The sequence below is a fragment of the Olea europaea genome, chromosome 23 (genome assembly GCF_002742605.1).
Source record: "Olea europaea var. sylvestris chromosome 23, O_europaea_v1, whole genome shotgun sequence".
NCBI classification, from domain to species: Eukaryota; Viridiplantae; Streptophyta; class Magnoliopsida; order Lamiales; family Oleaceae; genus Olea; species Olea europaea.
The window spans coordinates 7,207,123-7,229,624 of NC_036259.1; the positions used below are offsets into that span (position 1 = coordinate 7,207,123).

At 34.1% G+C, this 22,502-nt stretch overlaps 1 protein-coding gene and 1 pseudogene across 1 annotated transcript; both read left to right on the forward strand.

Moving 5' to 3' along the window:
* The first annotated feature begins 5,393 nt into the window (after positions 1-5,393).
* LOC111372246 (protein NRT1/ PTR FAMILY 5.10-like) lies at positions 5,394-9,073 on the forward strand. Its single transcript, XM_022994490.1, has 4 exons — positions 5,394-5,635; positions 5,745-5,962; positions 6,396-6,946; positions 8,117-9,073. Exons 1-4 carry the CDS (start codon positions 5,509-5,511, stop codon positions 8,931-8,933), a joined length of 1,713 nt encoding a protein of 570 aa, XP_022850258.1. The 5' UTR covers positions 5,394-5,508; the 3' UTR covers positions 8,934-9,073.
* Positions 9,074-15,780: 6,707 nt separating this feature from the next.
* On the forward strand, positions 15,781-19,997 carry LOC111372248 (annotated as a pseudogene).
* The last annotated feature ends 2,505 nt before the right edge of the window (positions 19,998-22,502 follow it).

Sequence of the window (22,502 nt, forward strand, 5' to 3'; positions counted from 1 at the left end):
TTTTGGGGCTCCAAACTGATGAAAAAAAAAGAATCATGTTTGTTGTACAATAATTTTTACAAGTTTGACAATATGCTACGTGTCAGGTTATCATTGAACAGTTTGAAAAATACTTTATTTTTTCATCAACATTTTTTTGACACGTACACCATTGTCAAGCATGTTGTACAAATCCATTGTACAAATGGCTTATTCCGAAAAAAAAAAAAGAATAATGTCATGTAGATCCACTGTTACTACACTACTAGTCTAGATGACACTAAGTTATAGATTCAATAGAAGTAGAATTAAGTGGTCGATTTAATTATATCATTCATTTAATGTCACATTAGTGCTACTCAAATTGATATTGTAATACCAGTAATGCTAAATATCATTACTCAGAAATACTAGACTAGCATAGAGAATACTATCAGTGTCCTTGGTGGTAGGTAACAACCAACACATGGCCATGTAATTCAATAATTGTGAGCTAAAAGTCCACACCAAGCGTATTCTAGTAAATCCCCTTATAAGTTGCTAAAATGCGACATATCAGTGACCAACCCAAAATTGTCATTTGTCACCAACCTTGTTCCTAAAATGTTGTAAAGACCGATTCACTTCACCACAGAGTATTGGTAAGCTTAAATGGTTTATTTATTTAAAATTATTGATTTTTTTTTTAATTCGTAGTTGAGAAGTTTAGATAAATGATTTGCATAAACTATGAATTCCAAAAGAAGATCGGAGCGGAAGCCATAAGCATTAAATAGCATAATTGAAGATAAGGAATAGACGAACGGGAATAAACTTAATACAAAGAGCATTCTTCGCTTCAAATCCTTACAATTTATGCCAAATGAAAATTTTGAACGAATAAGTCAGTGGAAGATCAGGTAATGTCAATAAATTTGGACGTATCTACGTTATGTTTTTGTTCAAAATTTATATTACAACAAATTTATTTATTTTGAGATCCACAACAAAATTTATATTACAACAGATTTATTTATTTTGAGATCCACAACAAAATTTATATTACAACAAATTTATTTATTCAATAAATTAGGACGTAAATTTATCGGTTAAATGATGTCTCGTTAAATTTTCTTTTGCAACGTGTGCAATTACATCAAATATGCAGCATTGTTCTATAATATTATATTGCTATGACTTCTTGTTGCACGTGTCCTTCTTGGATTGGTCGGGGAAATTTATGCTTATTATTATTATTATTATTATTATTATTATTATTATTATTATTATTATTATTATTATTATTATTATTATTATTATTATTATTATTATTTTCACATAAATGGGTTGTAATGATGCCTAATCAAAACTTGCTCGCTTCCGTAAAATGATTTGACATTAACTTTGATCACTTGAGCATGAGTAAAAGCAAAATTGACTTAAAAATACAATGTGAATTTGTTGAGTAGATTACGCATTAAATTCGTATTTGAATTTCGCTGTTTTATCAGGTAGGGGTTCACCGACCCTAAGAGTAAGTGGGTCCCATGCAGGACTCACTTGTATAAAAAATTGGCCAAAAACCCACCCCATGATGTGAGTGTTCGATAGGGATTATAGCTCAAGCTTGGTCCTTCATATTTAATGGTGCAGAGTTGAATCATGTGAGGGGTGTGGACATCCTATGTACCCAAATTATGTATACTAAACATAGCCCCAATCAGATAGTGTCAACCAATGTTTTAAAACCCGATCCGAACATCGATCAGAAAAAGAAAAATGATCAAGAGTCAAAAGACTCAACCGAGGTTGAACCAAGGTCAAACCAGAGATAATAAATTAATAGTTTATAAACATTTAATTTTTATTTTTCACAACAATATATATTTAACATTTTACCCCATCAATTCAAAATAAATACAAATATATCAAATGTATGTCTTTAATATAAATTTTACTATTTTTAATTTGTCAGATCACTTAAAAACTCATTTCAATTTTACTAAGTAATTTGTAATATTAAAAAAATGTTTAACAATCTATAGAAATTAAGTAATTTAATTTTGTAATCATGCACCATGTGGCCATATATAATATTGAAAAAGTGTGCTTTATTAAAATTTGTCAATCTCACATTGAAAGTGTGTTTTATTGAATTTTGTCAATCACACATTGAAAGTTTATCAATTATGGGACTCAATAAATGGTTATAAAAGAGCTCCATAAGTAGTTCATCTCTAAGGTGACCTTTTTATTATATAATAATTTTTTTTTTAAATTTAGAAATCGGTCCAAAAACCTTGATCGGTTTCCAATTTCAAGTTTAATTGACCAATTATTAGTTAACTGATTAATTTAGTATAATTAGACCAAATTTTGGTCCGATTCCCAGTTTTATCAGTTGAATCGGCCAGTCCAATTCAATTTTATAAACATTGGTGTTGACTAAACAAATGCCTCACTTAATTTTTTAATTTTCTTTTCATCATAATTGATTTTAAATTTGATTAAAAAAAACTTAATTTGTTATTGTATTTTATTTTTCAATCATTTATCATTTCCAACTAACCTAAACACAAAATAAAATTCTCTATTACTAAAAAGATAAAAAGTCGACATTAGTGCGGACGATCATATAATCAATGTGATTATAATAAAATTGAGAAATTAAAGCTAATGTCACTTTCAGAAAAAGCTAAAAAAATATTTGGCCAATTATGTCTAATCATCAGTGTTTCGTAATCTTGATACAAAAAGCATCTCAAATAATTCCCTTCTAAACTAAGGTATATTTTTTTAATGAGTAATATTATTCATATTTACATCATCATCTGTCATGTATATGTCACATACTACGATTGTCATAGTAAACGACTGTGAATAGTATTACTTTTTTTTTAATACAAAAAAATCTTGAAATCTCTTTGAATGTAGTGAATGATTATCGAGTCATTCTAAGTAGCATACATGTGACGATTAGAGATTTAATATATGAGGTAAGATAAAATTATCACATTAATACATTAAATCGCAAACCGTCATATAGAATGTCATATAGTACGACTACTTCAATAAGCGACTATGATTAGCATTACTCAACACTTTTTCCTTTCATTTATTTGTTCTGCCTTTCAAAATGCACATTGAATTTTGTTAAATCACAAGTGAAAGCATCTTTAACCTTTGGAGTTGTTGTTCCAATGGTCCATAACCTTTAAATCTTGATGCAAATGTCTATAACCTTTCACTTAACCGGCACATTTTGTCCATTTGAATTATTTTCATTCAATTAATATTTTAAAAGGACGATTTTTTATTTAAAGACTAAAATGATCTTACCTTAGTTAAATAAATATAACAAAATCAGTAAAAAAAAAAAAAAAAAAAAAAAAAATTAAAAATAAAAAAAAAAAAAAAAAAAAAAAAAAAATTTAAAATTGCAAAACAGAGAAAATTCAACCCATCATACAAATTTCCATAAAAACATCGTCTATACTATCGTGGATTGCTTAAAAAATTGTACCATATGAGTAAAATTTTGCATGCTTAAAAAAATTCTTATTCAAAGGGACTTCGTCAAGATAATTCCACAGAGAAAAATAGACATTTCTAAAATTTCATTAGACATACTAACTCGAACAAAATTTATATTTCAAATGTAGATTTAAATTAAATGCAAATTTTTTTTTCCCGAATATGCGTTGTGGGGAAATTCTCTAAATCCAAGCAAATGATGAAGAAGGTAAGAAAATCTATTGGTGATGGTCCACAAATTCATGTCCAATAAAGTGTGGAATGCCATCGAGTCAATGAAGTTTAGTGCAGCTTGAACACCCAACATCCCACAAAAAAATGAAAAGAGAATTTTATGATTGGTCTATTCACCAAGTCAGTTCAAGGATCAATTCTTTAAGGTTGAACTCCAATTTTGAGGGCTCCCATCGTCTCGCCTCTAAAACTTTGTGAGGGAGGTAAATCGCAGGATGTGTCCCAATAGATTAGGGAACAAGAGCCGCCTGTACACTGCGCTTACAAGGAGTCCAATTCCATATTTCAGGAATCGAACCTCCACACTGTGGCTGTCAGTAAGGCGTAAGATAATCTCACTCTTATCCTTTGCACCACTAGGCTATGCCACGGGGAGCGAGTTCACGGATCAATTCTTGAGCATTAAGAAAGGTGTTTGACCCCATTTTAAAATACTCAAGACATACTTTATAACACACCTTTCAATTTGGAAAATCACTCAACGATTAAAACACAATAGTTAGTGAAAAACGATTGCACGGAGTATGTTTAATAAATCTAATTCGCGACCTTTGTCTCTTTTAACTTGTTTTCGAGCTCTATTTCTTTATCATCGAGATAAGTTCTTGGTATTATTTTCCATTACTGAGTAATTTTTACTAGGATGGGTTAAAAGGTACTTGATATTAGCACATTTCTATACCACAAACTTGAAATAGTTTTACGCAATCCATTGATTCCTTTATCTTCACTAACTTTTGGTTCAACTTTGACATCTTTTTCTTATCAAATTTTGAAGATTTTTTTAACTTCTTTCAAATAAGACGCCATGATAGAAAAATGTATGAAATTTGAAATAACAGGAGGTTAAGTTAAAACTAATTATTGTAAAAATTATGTTTCATGCGTACATGAAATAACTTGAACAATTAATCTTCCAAGATATTAAACTTTTAATCCAATGTATGTATGTACATTAATGCTTTCTCTTTAATATAGGCATGTGTGTGCATTTTATTTATTTATTTTTTATAGATTGAACTTTGAATTTCACTACATTTATTATTATTATTATTTTAATTTTTACATGTATTATGGTAAATTATAATACAAATTATAAAATTATTACCTATTCTATAAATTAATAGTTTCAATAACAATTCTTCTCAGTCTGAATATTATTATTTTATAAAAGTTTTAATGAATAAAAGAAAGGAAAAAAATAAAAAAATTCAACAAATCAAAATGAACTTTCAATCCAAACGAAAAAGCCTGCGCCCCACTCCGCAGAGTATCTCTATTTCCTTTCTTCTTAAGCATCCTTTTTAAATTTTTACTTGTAACTGATGAATATTTTTTCAAAAGATCTTAGATTTGTGGCTCACCTCGTGCTAATCATGGCAATGGCCTTTCCATCGGCCATCCATTTTGGCCACAAAATCAAGAATCCAAATTATGCGAAATTTATCGAAAGTGCCAGAATAATTACTTCAGTATTTGCTAAAGAAGTCATGACGGTGGGTTGGATATGGAAACGTGTCAAAACTCAAGCTTCACTTTTCCTGCAAATTTTTACTGTTTATCTTGGTGGGGTCTCTGTTTTGATGGCGACTGCAAATTTTTACTGTTTATTGCGGAATTTTGTCTAATTTCTTATTTCTTAATAATATTGAACGCTTTTGCATAGCTGAAGAGTCACATCATCAGCTGTACCATAAACGACAATGGATTCTTAAAAAAGAGAGAAAAATCATAATAATGCCCTGTTTCGTCTGTTGCAATTATTTTTGAGTTCCACGAGATATGGCTGTACCCATCTCTTCAGTTCCACTCTTAGACGACGACGTCGTCCGTGGCTCCGTCGACTTCAAAGGCCGCCCTGTTTATCGATCCCGGTCCGGGTGTTGGAAGTCAGCTTTCTTCATCATAGGTACGTTTTGTAATTTCTACACACAGTAAAATTGGATTTAGTAACAAACTATTAAGGTTGTTTGCCTTTGATTAGCAGCTTATTAAGGTTTTTGTGTTCGATTTGTTAGGTGTTGAAGTGGCTGAGAGATGTGCGTACTATGGAATACTTTCGAATTTGATAAGCTATTTGACGGGTCAGCTAGGCCAATCCACCGCGACAGCGGCGGCGAATGTCAACCTGTGGACTGGAACGGCCATGCTTACGCCGCTACTGGGTGCTTATGTGGCGGACTCCTTTATCGGTCGATACCGGACCATTATAATCGCCACTGTCCTCTATATACTGGTCTGTTCAAGAAGTTTTACTCGAAAATTGACTTATAATTATGAGTTAAAATAAGTTTTCCATTTCCAGCTTTTAAATTATATTGAATAATGCTACTTATAGTTAGCGATATTTATGGCAGCTTGTTATTTGAGGCAATTAACGGAGAATGACTACTACAGTCGCGGATCTTGAATAGCATTACTTGAATTATAGATCTGTTGCACCAAAAGATGATACGATTCATAAATTTTTCATCTTTACACTTCTCCAGCAGATGTCCACTTCGTACAGTAGAAAATTTTTCTGTCAAGAACTTCAATTTCGCGATTGATTTTCTGGATTTCTGTCGCTCAGTTCATTAACGAAAAGTACTTCTCCAGTACATAACATTCTTGAAAATGCTACTCTTGAGGGAGATGCTAATCATGTTCTTCAATTGTTATGATCTCAGGCACTAGGCACCATGTCCATATCTGCTTTTGTTTATTCATCCACTCCTTCAGACTGCCAAACTACTGCGGCATATGTCACGGGATGCTCTCCGCCACAGTTTCAAGTTATTTGCTTCTTCTTCTCATTGTATTTATTTGCACTAGCACAAGGTGGGCATAAACCTTGTCTTCAAGCTTTTGGAGCTGACCAGTTCGATGAGCACAATCCGAAAGAATGTAAAGCCAAAAGCTCCTTCTTCAACTGGTGGTGTTGTTTCATGAATATAGGTGTTGTAGTGTCTCTCTATGTTTTGAACTACATTCAAGACAACCTAAGTTGGGGACTTGGCTTTGGAATCCCATGCATTCTTATGTTCCTTGCCCTAATTATATTTTTGCTTGGAACTATGACTTACCGATTTCGCACACGGACCGAAGAAAAAAGCCCGTTTTTGAGAATCGGTCAGGTATTCGTAAATGCGGCTAGAAATTGGCGGACTACCTCAGCAGAAATATCGAAGGAAGAGGATTTTCAGGGTATTCTGCCTTATCAAGGCTCTCAACATTTCAGGTAAGTAGACTACAATTTTGCTTACTTATTTTGATATTTCAAAGGACAAAATGCCTCTTGACCATGCTTTTATAAAGGTACGGCTTCTTTGGTAAAATTCAGTAATTCTAAAAACACTAAGGAAGGAGGTGAAACTAAATTTTTATCCATTGCATTGTACAGTTCTGAATTCAAAACTTGCCCTTAAGTTTCTATAGATTAATTTCAATAAGTGTGCTTTCAATAAAATTCAATAGTCTATGTTTCTGCATTATCCAAGTTCACTATTGTTTATTGGTATTGTTTCTTAATTAGTATTACGGTATATTAACGTATAAAATTCCGTAATCTAATACGGGTAAAAATATTACCTTCTAACATAGAACAAGGAGAAAACACACTGGTACTCATCTCTACATCTTTATTTGAGTGGGATGTGAAATAATTTATTTAAGTTGAGAAGAAATAGAAGACACAAAAAGGAGCAAGTACGAGAGAGAAGGATTTAATGTGGTTGAACAATTGTGCTACATCGACAGAGTTACATCATTTTTTTCACCATATTAACGAAAGAAAGAAGAATACGAGACTCTACTGACTGCATTTTCTAGTCTATGCAGAGGCCTTTTCTCTTCAATTTTCTCGTCTAACTCTCTGTAGAAGCTTAACTCTTTGTTTCTGCCTCTCTGCATCTCACTTTCACACTAATAATTTTCATCAGCCAAGCTACTCTATTTATACACAAGTGTTTGAGCCCCTTCAATTAATTACAATAGGAAACTTGTTTGACGCAATTATGCTACATGACCTCAAGGTTGATATAAAGCTTGACATGATGCCACGTAGCATTCTATTATTGGACAATTTAAAACATAGTCAACTTTTTCATCCAATCATTTACTGTTACATACAATTATGTCAAGCTTCCCGTCAAGTCCTTCTGGCAAAGTAACTTTATTTGTCAAATCCTTGATGTTCGTGTAGCATAATTGTTGAGAGACAGATTTTGCACCTGAAATTTAGCCATTGCCTTTTCCCATGCCCTTACAATATTTGCATTAAATGCCTTGACAAAATTTGCATTTAACCATGTGCTTACCAAATTTTTCAAGAAACCATTCTGAAGACTTTTGAATGTGGAGCCTATAATCATCATTAGGCTCCAATACTCAATATTTCGGCTCGTGACAGGTTTCTTAATAAAGCATTTCTTGCACCTGATGGTTCGATGGAAGAGGGGAACGTTAGTAGTATCACTGAGATTGAGGAGGCAAAGGCAGTTCTCAGGCTTGTTCCAATATGGATTACGTGTTTAGGATATGCAATTGTGTATTCACAATCTGCGACTTTATTCACCAAGCAAGGAGTTACAATGGATCGCCATATCACGTCTAGCTTACAAATACCAGCTGCCTCATTTCAATCTTTTGTGAGTGTTGGTGTTGTCGTCTTTATTCCAGTCTACGACTGTATTTTGGTTCCAATTGCAAGATCAATTACTGGGAGACCTGCTGGCATAACAATGCTTCAACGAATCGGAACTGGAATACTTTTATCTTTTCTTTCCATGGTAATTGCTGCTTTGGTCGAGATGGAACGCCTAAAAACTGCTGTCGAATATGGACTTGTGGACCTGCCAAAGGCAACCGTGCCAATGAGTGTGTGGTGGCTGCTACCTCAGTATTTGCTTTTTGGAATAGCAGATGTATTTACCTTGATCGGGCTTCAAGAATTCTTCTACGATCAGGTTCCGAAAGAACTGAGGAGTATCGGTCTTGCTCTATACCTCAGTATATTTGGCATAGGGAGCTTCTTGAGCAGCTTTCTTGTTTCTGTGGTTGAGAAAGCCACCAGTGGCCCGGGTCATGATGGTTGGTTTTCAGACAACCTTAATCGGGCTCATCTCGACTACTTCTATTGGCTACTGGCTGGGCTTAGTGCTGCTTTATTAGTTGCCTACTTGTATTTTGCAAAATCTTATGTCTATAATCGAAGACACAGTCTTTGAAGAGGCGTAGTTGTTTAAATATGGCTAGTAGAAGAGCACTATTGTGGAAGAAACTCAGTTAACAGTTTCTTGTTTATTCCTTAGGTAGTTGTTTAAAATCAATAAATGTTGCTCGCTTGTATTATGCATCTTAAAATTTGTTTTTAATAAAGAAAAGAAAAATTGCAATTTAGGCCCTGTTTGAGTCTTATTATTTTCTCATTAAAATGAAAAATATGACTGTTATCCATCATATCAAGTCATTATATTTATTTTTTATCCTTGTGTGGAGCATATAACAGCTATATTTTTCATTCTCATTTTTACAATAATGTGACTCAAATGAGGGCCTAATTATAGAGTTGAGCTCCCTTGCTTATGGTACAAACTATAGCGGTTGTGTGTGGTCAAAACATGTCTTCTGTGAGGAACGTATAACGATCAAACATTGTTATTTCGATATAATTTATCTAACGCCAACCATTTTATGTGGTATTATGTGATAGGTATAACTAAGGGAGAAATTATGGGATTAATTTAATTTGACATTTCATTTAAATAATACTTAATGCTACATGTGTTACAGTGGTGCTAAATAACATTATTTTTATTAAAAATACGAACTCGAATGAAAGAACACGTTAATCTTATTGAAAACCTGCAAATTTAGTTCCCAAAATCCTAACTTGAAAATTATAGGGTGCAAATCTGTTTAGAATTAATAGACGTGTTTTGTTGTAATGTTGACTTGGTAACTATCAATAGTCTTTAACTCCTCGATTAGACTTTACAATAATGAAAATGTTGTCTCCAGATAGAGTATTTGGTACTATTAAGGAAATCAATTTATCTAGTTTTACTCGTACACAAACCTCCTCTTGTTTCGTTCATAAGCTTCATTCAGCTCTTTACAAAGTCAAATATTATTCGAATTAATCTATGTCCCTCAATCATTTTTATATCGTCACGAATTTCCTGAGATACTAAAATCATACTTTTAAAGAATAATTATTATACATATACATATATATGTATATACTCATTTTTGTCAAAGCGTGGTGGTTGTTGAGCCAATCTCTTCAGCCATAAATATTTGGATGCCCAAAATCAACTCCTAGACCACGTTCTTCATGGCTCGTGCATTTTGGTACTTTTTATAATGTTTCGGTACATTTTTCACATTTTTATTTATTTTTGCACGTTTTGATAAATTTCACATATTTTGAACATTTTAGAGCATTTTGGAACATTTAATCCATTTTTGGTATATTTTAGTGAGTTGTGATACATTTCGCACATCTTCATACATTTTGGTGCATTTTGGTACATTTCATATATTTTAGTACATATTGCGCGTAGTTACATTTCGACATGATTTTGTTCATTTTTATATTTTGGTACATTTCGGACAAGTTATGGCATATTTTGCACATCTCGATACATTTTTTTAGCCTTACTATATATTTTGGCATACTTTCTAGTTACATTTTTTGAGCATTTTTATACCTTTCGTACGTTTTATTTTTGTTTATTTATTTATTTTTTTTATACACTTTGGAGCGTTATGATATTTTCACATATTTTGGTATATTTTGACACATACATTTTGTTGCTTTTTAAAGTTAAACTCTCTCATGTATTTTTAGACATCTCGTGCATTATGATACATTTTGGAGCCTTTTGTTACATTTATAGCGTTTTGGTACATCTTTTGTGCATTTAACAAATTTTGGAACATTTCCTACACTTTGGTCCATTTTTGACAAGTTAAGGTGTGTTTTGGAGAGTTATGGTACATTTTATATATTTTGATTCATTTTGATGAATTTTTTTGGCAAGTATGATGTATTTCATCCATTTTGCTACATTTTGTAATATTTCGCACATTTTGGTATATTTTTTTGTGCATTTTGGTACATTTCGCATATTTTGATACATTTTAGAGCGTTTTGATATATTTCACATATTTTTTGTTTGTTTTTGCACGTTTTGATCCTGATATGGTGGCTGGATATTTTTTATCCTTGAAGATAATAATCTAAATACGTACATGTAGTCTTCTTTAGAAGCATTAACTTTTAGATGTTAACTTGATGATACTCTTGTGGCGTCTCGTTTATTAAAAATTGTACACTTATAGTTTAAACTTTTAGATAAGATAATGATAATCACATATTCACACAATTCCATACCAATTTCCCATTCAACAATTTAGGGCAAGAAAATGTTTATTTATTTTTATTTTTTACATAATAAGGGTTTGATTTGCTAAGAAATTTGCGCACTTAGAAAAACATTCGAATTTATTAGCCTATTTATCCATGGCAAATCCACATTAAAGATGATAACTGATAGTGAAACAAGTCATTACCAAGCAGGGACAGATTCAAGATTGTTGACGAACTATGGCAGTCGTCGATTGTTGACCATTGATCATCAACGACCGCAATTTTTACATGCTAAATCATAAACCATACATAAGTCAATATTGAACATCGAACATTTTCATAGAAGCTAGATCATAAGCATCCACGAATCATTCATTTTGATATCCAAGTCAATCGCCAAAATTTGAAGCATAACATTTAGCAATCAAAATTCGTGATGCCATTGACCACAAGTAAGAGGTATTGTCAATTAAATACTCAAGTTAAATGATAGCTTGATATAAACAGAAAGAGTAGATGCCGAAAATTGTTTAACATATAAGAAAGAAAGAAGTCAGTAACTTGGTGTAAAGAAAAATGCGGTTAATGTAAGCGTCAAATTACCATCCATCTCAGGCAAATGTTACAATCCAAGTGTAGCACTCACATACTAAAACTTAGTGACAAAAGTTTACAACAGTTGACGACAGGTTACAAGACTCACAAATTCCGTCCACGGCGGAGATCACGGAAAGTGTTTGGAAATTGCAAATGTCAAGATTCACAGCCTCAAATCTAATTGACAATGGAATCAATGGGTATTTGGATTTTGGGCAATGGGCCTAAATCCTAATGTTTAAAATAAAAAAAATAAAAATAAAAATACTTCAAAAGAAAAATGCCCAAACCAAATCTTCATTTCCTTTCCCTTCATATCCTCACAATTCACATTCTGCGGATGTTGCTAGAGATGGAATTCAATGGTTCTTATGGAAATAGCACAGGAGACCGTGCCGGCTCGCCAAGTGTATTGGATCCATCCTTGTCACCAAGTACATGAACTAGGGGTGGGCGCGGGTCGGTTCGGTTCGGTTCTCTTTAGAACCGAACCGAACCAAACTTTTCGGGTATCTAGTAAATGAAACCGTCGGGTCCAAATATAATTATAGAACCGTTCGGGTTCGGTTCCATTCGGTTCGGTTCGGATCGGTTCCGTTCGGTTCTGTACTATAATTAAATTTTTTAACATTTATAACAACGTTATATAAATACGACTAATGATACATTCAATAGTTTTGGAATGTCAGAGATTAGTAAACTACCTTGTTCAAATGATCGCTACGATCAAAGCTTCAGTCGGGGAAAGTCACGGCTTCGATCGGAGGTTAGAGTGTCGGCCGACGATTGTATAAGTTTTGGAATATTAGATAGACTGCAAGAGTGAGTGCGAGAGTCAAGACAACGTTATGCACTTTATTGTAGGTGTTTAGGGTTATTTAGTGGATTTGATCTTGTTTGGCTAAGAAATGAAACAATAAAATGGGTAATTAGGCCAAAAATTAAAAAATTAGAAATGAAACAAATTATTGGGCCAAAAATTTGGATTTAGAAATCATTAATTTGTTAATTTGTTTAGAAAAAATTAAAATTAAAATAATTTGATTTACTCAATATAAAAAAAATTAGAAAGATTCGGTTCTTATTCGGTTCTTCGGTTCTTGGTCTAGAACCGAGAACCGAACCGTACCCGTCGGTTCTCAATTCAGATACCCGTTCGGGTATTTAATTTGACAAGAACCGTCGGGTTCGGATCGGTTTGGTTCGGGTTCGGTTCGGTCGGGTCGGTTCGGTTCGGGAGATTTGCCCAGCCCTAACATGAACTAATCGAGGTAAGATAACGGTTATAAATGAAAGGGCTTTGCCCCCCGGATATATCCTAGTGGTACAAAGGACAAGTGTGAGGTATACTTAGCATTGTTGGCAGCCGCAGTATGAGAATTCGATTCTTGAAATATGGATTGAGATTCTTTGTGAGCACCAGTGTACAGACAACTCTTATTTCCTGACCTGTTGGGACACATCCGGCGATTAACTTCTCTCACAATGCTTTAGGAGCGAGGCAGTGAAGGACCCTTAAAGTTAGGGTTCAACTTTTTTTTTTATAAATGAAAGAGCTGTGCTTGCTATACACAAGACACACAGCCCCTCACATGATGGGTCCCGCACTAATCAAGGTTTTACAGCCCTAAGGGGCTACCTTGCACTTTCTAGTATATGTATATGTCGGCTTTACACCATTTAAGTTTGAGCGATAATGATCGGTGCTTAAAATTTAAGTACACGATTCAATCATAGTCGAATATTATAATTATTTTAACAAATCAAATTTAATTCTCAAGAAATTTAAAATGGATTCTTTTTCATTAATTTAGTTGATTCATTGCTAAATCAAATAAAAAATAACTAAAACTCCAGTAAATAGTAATAGTTTATACTTTTCGGTTTTCCCTTCTATTGAGTTATATTGGTATAACGATATACACCACTAATATTATTTGGCATTTTTTGGAATGGAAAAAAATTAAAATACATAACTATAAAAGGTTTCAAAATACAACTTCAAAAATGACAAATTTATAGACTTTTTCAAAAATCAGATGGTCACATTTTGTGTCATCTCATAAAATATTGTTTTTATATTTTAAATAATTAGGTCCCAATTACAATTACAATTTATATCACAATACTAGTCATAAAAATACAAGGTCACAGCCACATAAAACACAATTTATGAGTTACAATAGTATATTTAGTCACAAATTATACATTATATGTCACAAAGTTATACTTATAAATTACCCAATTAACTGGTCACAAACACTATTCACTCTCACTCAACCTCACCCAAATCATCGTCACCACTTCAAATTCACCGCCTCATTCCACCACCTCCAGCAACTTTCAAATCTACTTCAAAAGGGGCCTCCACCATGCCTCAAATCTACAATCGCCATCACCACCTCTGCATCCACCTCAACACAAATCAAGCTGAGCTACTGTAATTTAGCAAAACGAAAGTTTTTTTTGTTTGTTGTTTCAATTCATCCTTGACAAAATGATTAAAAATGGTGGGATTGAGAAAATGGTGGTCGGGTGGGTACAAATCTAAGTTTTTGAAGAATATGGATGCTTGGTAGTGGGGTGAAGAATCTAGAATATACCAAGACAAATGAGAATGGAAAGTGTTACATGTACATAATTGTCTACATAATAGTGTCCATAATTACATGTGGCATTACATGTACATAATTGTCTACATAATAGTGTCCATAATTACATGTGGCACTGGATCCAACATTTAATTTAAATCTCACACTTTTATATCAACAACCGAATAATTGTCACATCACATTATGAACAATATTATGTATAATAATTATGTACATGCAGACTTTTCCAATGAGAATATGGGGTTATTATAGATGTGTGTGATTTGGTATGGTGTGGGTAGGGTGGGATAGGGTGGGAGGGGTTGGATATACTTGAGTTTTTATTTTTATTTTTTAAAATTACTATTACCATTTTTTTAAAATTGAATTCAAATGTGGGGTTTTAGACAATTTCCCCTTATTTGATGGGCTCATACCATATGCGGCCAAGGATCATGAGCCTGTTTGGAATTAATTTTGAGAATTGATTTTTTGATCGTTAGGAGAAAATTGGAGTCCACCTGTGATAGAAGAAGTCAAATATGACGACTAAAATAGTGAAATAACGATTAAAAATTAATTTTTTGGGTCAAAAAATTACTCCCAAACAAGCTGCATATAAATTATCAAAATAATTATGTAAGAAAAAAAATTAAAGAATCTAGGGGCTTAATTTAAAGCAAATTGTTAACCTAATATGATTTTAAAGGAGGAAGAATTGCAATTAGGGTCTCAAACCTTTCAAATTACTGCAAATTATACCCAAACCTATAATTTTTGCACCCATAGTCCCAAACCTTTCATCTTGGTTGCAGCTGAAGTACAATGGGTGAATTTCTTTAGTCAACCCAAAAAAATTAATTTGACCATATTTTGACCAAATTTAAATAGGTTGAAATTGAATTTTTATATTTATTAAATAAAATAATTAACAAATAAATAAAAACCAAAAGGAGAAAAAAAATTGTGATTGTTCATCTCCTCCAAAGCACCCCACCTCCAACCACCCCACAATGGAAGCACACTTTTGATCAATGCTAAATTTCCCACTTCCATTCATAATATCTAATCATTTGCAGCATAAAACTCAATAAAACATTATGAAACGCAAATTAAAGTTCGAAAGGAAATTAAACCCCCGTTTGATTTCCATTCTTTGGTAAAAAAAAAAAATGTGACCATTCTTTGGTAAAAAAAAAAATGTGACCATTATCTATCACATTAAGTCACTATATTTGATTTTTTACCTCTTGCATGGTCTCGTAATAGTTATATTTTTCATTTTTATTTTTAGAAAAATGTGAATCAAACGGGCCTAAATACAATCTTAGACACAAAGGATGTTTTTTTTAAGACAAGTTTGAATTGAGGACAAGAATGTCATAATTGAAATGAGAGAGACTATTAATCTAATGCATGCAAACTACAGAGGTATCTTGTGCAAATTAACCGTTTAATTTTTCCAAAGTTTAAGAATAATGCTGTCTAATATCATTATGCTGTAACATCACTTCAAAACTCCGCACACGTGCACCTTCTCTAGCAAGCCCGATCACCCCGAAGCTCCGCCACCACTCCCAACACCCCTAAAACCAATAGCCGGCGGTCTCCGCCACAGCCACCATCTCTGTAACCTCAGTCGATAGTTTCACCAAATGAATCCAACAAAAGCAATAAACAACCCTTCATAAAAATGTACAGACACACAGAAACATATCCCCGGCACAGAGACATATATGTCGATGATTCAGTGCAATCAACGGTGCTTTCTCTCTCTCTTCCTCTCTAAATTTGTCCTTTTTGAGGAATTTCCTCTCTACAAATATGCAAGGCTGTGATGATGTTTCAAACAAGAAGCAAAACTGAATTTTTTGACTGTGATTATAACTTCGCAGATGATGTTTCAGGCTGTTTCCAATATGCAAAACTGGAATTTTCTTTATTTTTTGAGACAACACTCTGAAATTTTGAGCTGTAATTGTTGGTAAAATTATAATAATCTATCGCAAGTACAAAGCTTTTAATTCAATGTTGTATGCTCAGAAACTAGAACAAGGATTGGATTGAATAAGATATGTGTGCTGACTTTCTTGGATGATTGGTTGATTTAAATTGGTGGGTTTAGAAACGTCTCCGGCAGTGGTGGCGTTGAAGTGGTATTGGGTTGGGGTGGGAAAGGGTGGTGGTGGAGAAGATGATTAGTAGGAAGAACAGTCTCCTATAAAGAAAAGCTATAAAATACTCCATTGATGGGGCCTCATGAGTCATGACTTATACTGTTTGAAAGATTTGCACAACTGAAGCAGACGAATAAGAACGGCATGCGTTTCATCTGAATCAAATCAATATTTATTGAACGAATTCTATTGAACTTGTTGTGCTTTTAATGTAATCAGAATAATGTCCTGTTTTAGCTGTTGAGCTCCAGAGATGACGCTATCCCGATTTCTTCGGCTGCTGGAGCTGCAGCTCCACTGTTAAACAATGACCTCGTTCATGGCTCCGTCGACTTCAAAGACCGCCCTGTTTCCCGTTCCCGATCTGGGTGTTGGAAGTCAGCTTTCTATCTCATTGGTATTGGCATTCACCTAATCCTACCCCAATTTCACACAGCAAAATAGAATTTTTTGTAGCAATCAATTTGGGTGCCTAAGTGATCATAGTCCCACAACCTAGTTATTTGCCTTAGATTAGAAACTTGAGATACAATTAGTGTTTTTTAAATTGTTTCTTTATTTATTTTGTTCTATTCATTAGGTGTTGAAGTGGCTGAGAGGAGTGCATATTATGGAATACTGTCAAATTTGATAAGCTATTTGACGGGTCCATTGGGCCAATCAAATGCAACAGCAGCGGCAAATGTGAATGTGTGGACTGGAACGGCCATGCTTACGCCGCTTTTGGGAGCTTTTGTGGCGGACTCCTTTCTTGGTCGATACAGGACCATTATTATTGCCACTGGGCTTTATATCCTGGTCAGTTCAAAAAGTTTTCCACGAAAAATGGCATAATTATTTGACAATATATGTTTTCTATTTCCAGCTTTACAATTATTAGTATGATAGACTTATTTAAGATATTTCATTGGAATTATATATCAAGCTACAGAGCTTTTAGAAGTGGTTATGCCTCCTTCAGTTGCACCAAAAGATGTGATCAGATTGAGTGAAATGGTTGAATTTTTCCGGTGACGGTTATCAAATTATATGTTCTGACTTTTTTGGTTTTGGCACTTTAAACTGGAAGTATTTTGCATGTTTTGCCTTAAATGTTTTTACTTGGTTGAGCTTGTTATATATGCTCTGTTAGTTATAGAAGTTTTCTGTATGTTAAAATAAATTTCCTCTTTCCTCTTGGGCATCCAGTGCTCATTCAAAATAGAAGTTTTGTTTTGGAAAAGTAAGAATATTCACAAAAAGGGGCTTGAGAAAATGACTTTTTTCTTCCCAATATAAAATGTTCTAGGAAATTATATTATCGTCGCAACAAATATGGCCGAGGACTTCGATTTTGTGACTGATTTGGAGCAGTTCTGTCTCTTACTTCATTAACGCAGTATTTATTTATTTATTTATTTTTTCAGGCATGATGTTCTTGGAACTGCTATTCTTCAAGGAGACGCTAATCATGTTCTTTTGATTGTTATAATCTCAGGCACTTGGCATTATGTCCGTATCTGCTGCTGCTTATTCATTCAAAACTTCCAACTGCCAAATTACTACATGCTCTCCACCACCTTTTCAAATTATTTGCTTCTTCTTCTCATTATATTTATTTGCATTAGCACAAGGTGGGCATAAACCTTGTCTTCAAGCTTTTGGAGCTGACCAGTTTGATGAGCAAAACCTGAAAGAATGTAAAGACAAAAGCTCCTTCTTCAATTGGTGGTGTTGTTTCATGAATATAGGTGTTATAGTGTCTCTCTATGTTTTGAATTACATTCAAGACAACCTAGGTTGGGGTCTTGGCTTTGGCATCCCGTGCATTGGCATGTGCATTGCCCTAATTATATTTTTCCTTGGAACTACGACATACCGATTTCGCTTATAGAGTGAAGAAAGAAGCCCGTTTGTGAGAATCGGTCAGGTGTTCCAAAATGCGGCTAAAAATTGGCGGACTACTCATGCAGAAATATCCAAGGAAGAGGATGCTCACGGTATTCCTCCTTATCAAGGCTCTCAACAGTTCAAGTAAGTCCACTACAATTTTATGTATGTATTTTTACTTTCCATAATTTGAAGGACAAAATGCCTCTTGACTAGCTTTTTTACACATGGCTTCTTCGGTAAAATTTATTATGCGATGCTTAACAACGTTTAGTAAGAAAATGAAACTAAATTTTTATCCATTGCACTGTCCGGAGTTTCAAACTTGCTCTCAAGTCCAACTCTCTGCAGAAGCTTTACTCTTTGTTTCTGCCTACTTTATTTATACACACGTGTTTGGCCCATATATGCAAATTGTAAAAAGGATGAATTCTGAAATTGGCCATTGCTTTTTCCCATGCCAGTGCACAATTTACATAAATGCCTTGACAAAATTTCCATAACTCTGCATTCACCGATCTTGAAAAAAACCATTCTGAAGACTTGAATGTGAAGCTCATAATCATCATTAGGCTCCACTACTAATGAGTAGTGGTCTTCACCATTCAACATCAAGCTAATTCCATTTCATTGAAGTATTTTTAGTTTGTGACAGGTTTCTTAATAAAGCATTGCTTGCACCAAATGGTTTGATGGATGATGGAAAAGTTGGTAGTATCACCGAGATTGAAGAGGCAAAGGCAGTTCTTAGACTTATTCCAATATGGATTACGTGTTTAGGATATGCAATTGTGTATTCACAATCTGCGACTTTATTCACCAAGCAAGGAGTTACAATGGATCGCCATATCACGTCTAGCTTACAAATACCAGCTGCTTCATTTCAATCTTTTGTGAGCGTTGGTGTCGTCGTCTTTATTCCAATCTACGACTGTATTTTGGTTCCAATTGCAAGATCAATTACTGGGAAACCCGCTGGCATAACAATGCTTCAACGAATCGGAACTGGAATACTTTTATCTTTTCTTTCTATAGTAATTGCTGCTTTGGTTGAGATGGAACGTCTAAAAACTGCTGTCGAATATGGACTCGTGGACCTGCCAAATGCAACCGTGCCAATGAGTGTATGGTGGCTGCTACCTCAGTACTTGCTTTACGGAATTGCAGATGTATTTACCTTGATCGGGCTCCAAGAATTCTTCTATGACCAGGTTCCTAGAGAGCTGAGGAGTATTGGTCTTGCTCTATACCTCAGTATATTTGTGGCATAGGTAGCTTCTTGAGCAGCTTTCTTATCTCTGTGGTGGAGAAAGCCACCAGTGGCCCGGGTCGAGATGGTTGGTTTTCAGACAACCTTAATCGGGCTCATCTCGACTACTTCTATTGGCTACTGGCCGGGCTTAGTTCTTTTGTGTTCGCTGCCTACTTGTACTTTGCAAAATCTTATATCTATAATCGAAGAAACAGACTTTGAAGTTGCATAGGAACACTACCTGGACAAATATGCTAGCAGAAGAGCAATATAGCTTGTGTTTCTCAACAAGAAGTTTTAGATATGTAAATATTTGCTTGTTTGTGTATATATCTCAAGATGTTTTTTGAAAATAACAAATGAAACATTGCAGAGCATGGAGGTGAGTTTCCTTCTAACATTTGCTATTGAGGTTATGCATCTTTGATGAACTTTGTTTTCCGCGTGAAAGAATAAAGTAGTTGTGAAGAATTTCGGTTGATTTGTAAAATAAACTTGCAGTAAAAACGACAACACACAAATGAAAACAGAAAAATAACACAAGAACACCAAGTTGTTGATCCAGTTCAGCCGTGAATAGGCCTAACCTGGGGGGCTTAGGGACAACGCATTCCAATATGGCACAATCGACCTTCCAAGAGAGTAAGAGTACATCAAGAACCACTCGGATCCTACAGTTTCAGTCACCGATCTAAAGATCTCGTGAAACACATAAGTACGAAATCAACCAAATGTTTAGGAGTTTTACAGTACAAGATCAGCTACTCTCTCAGGCCTGATCATTAACCCAAAACATAAATTCCATAACTAGATCGTAGAAACTATACATTAAGAGAAAGATTTTTCAAATTCAAAAGAAAAACTCGAAGAAGCAGAGAGGGACGCCAAAGAGAGAGAGAAGGAAGAATCTAGAATGACCCCAAAAGTCACGAGACTTTTGGGTTAATTGGACGGTCACATCCCAAGGGATGATCTCAGCCGTTGGTTTAATCCAATGGTCCAAAACAGGTCTCAACTAGCACAATCCAAGTGAGTATCATGTATCCAATAGTCAAGTGTCAATTAGGCAGAGTTTCCCAAATGAGCCGAAAACCTCAATTGACAAAAGTAGCACTCTTTTTAGAGTGTTTTGAGAAACACCATTTTTTCACATTCTTCACCTTGATTCTCAATAACACTCGCTCTCTGGTTGCTGAAAGTGCAATGGAACAATTGTCCATCATCATCGCCCTAGTACCTGCAAAAGAAAATTAACTTGTGTCAATATGAAGTAAGGATAAACATGTTTTAAACTTACTTACAGGTAACACTTTGGTCCTCATATTAGAAGGATTTCTATCAGTATGAACTTTAATCAATTTAACTTCACCTAAAGATAATTTTTCTCTTATAAAATGATACTTCACCTCGATGTGTTTCGATCTTTCATGATAGACAGGATTTTTACTAAGTAGTAGAGCACTCTGACTATCAGTGTATAAAATAGGAGTATCGTTCATAAAATTCAGTTCATTTAAAATCTCCATTAACCAAGTACATTCTTTCACAGCTTCAGTTATGGCTACATACTCAGCTTCAGTGCTAGACAATGTAACCAATGTTTGCAATTGTGATTTCCAAGTTATGCAATTTTCCCCAAGGGTAAAGAAATAAGCTGTAGTAGATTTTCTACTGTCTTTGTCACCAGCAAAATCAGCATCAACATAGCCTTTTAAAGTTAAATTTTCAGATATTTTCTCATACACTAATCCCAGATTTAATGTACCAACAATATACCTAAGTAACCATTTCATCCCAACCCAATGAGGCTTGCCAAGATTGGACATAAATCTACTTAGGAAACTGATTGCATAAGCCAGGTCTGGTCTAGTTGTTATCATTGAAAACATTACAGAACCTATGGCATTTGCATAGGGTATATTTTCCATTTCCTTCATCTCTTCTTCATATTTAGGGGAGTGAGTTTTAGATAGGTTCATGTGGGCAGCTAGGGGTACATTAACCGTTTTACTATCTTTCATACCAAATTTGGTCACAACTTTATTTAGGTATGCTTTTTGTGTGATGGTTAACTTGTTTTCAGATCTGATTCTTTTTATAACCATCTCTAGAATTTTTCTAGCATATCCTAGGTCCTTCATATCAAATTCAGATTTTAAAATATTCTTTAATCTAGAAATTTGAGACTTATCAGGACTGGCCAGAAGCATATCCTCTACGTAAAGTAGTAAGTAAATTCTCCCCTCCCACTTTTCATATTGTTATAGTATAAGCAAGCGTCAAATTCACTTCTTTTAAACCCAATCTTTAACACATATGCATCAAACCTTTTATACCACTGTCTGGGGCTCTGTTTCAACCCATATAGTGATTTTTCCAATTTGCAAATATATTCAGTTTTGTTTTTAACCTCAAAACCTTGAGGCTGACCCATGAAGATATCATCTTCCAATTCCCCATGTAAGAATGCAGTTTTTATGTCAAGTTGCTGAAATTCCCAATTATATTGAGCAACCATGGCCAATATCAACCTTATGGTTTTATATTTGATTACAGGTGAGAATATCTCATTGTAATCAACTCCATCTATCTGAGTATACCCTTTTACCACTAGTCTAGCCTTAAACCTAACAGGGTCATTTGAGTCATTACCCTCTTTAAGCTTGTAAACCCATTTACACTGTACTATCCTATGATCCTTAGGTTTTTTAACAAGATTCCATGTTTTATTTTCATTCAGGGATAGCATTTCTTCTTTCATGGTCTGCAACCAATTTTCAGAATTTTTCCCATGAATAGCTTCGTCATAAGAAGTTAGTTCAGCTTGTTCTATTTCTTCTCTAGAGACTAAGGCAAAGTCTGTCATATTTAATAGTTCATATGTAGGATTGGGTCTAGGTTGTCTTCTTACCCTATCCCTAGTTAATTGATAGTCT

Excerpts from the sequence above, each read along its gene's own strand:
- LOC111372246 (XM_022994490.1), top strand. The coding sequence starts at position 5,509 with ATGGCTGTACCCATCTCTTCAGTTCCACTCTTAGACGACGACGTCGTC. Across the intron at positions 5,636-5,744 it reads GTCAGCTTTCTTCATCATAG|GTGTTGAAGTGGCTGAGAGA; the intron begins GTACGTTTTGTA and ends TCGATTTGTTAG. Across the intron at positions 5,963-6,395 it reads CCACTGTCCTCTATATACTG|GCACTAGGCACCATGTCCAT; the intron begins GTCTGTTCAAGA and ends TTATGATCTCAG.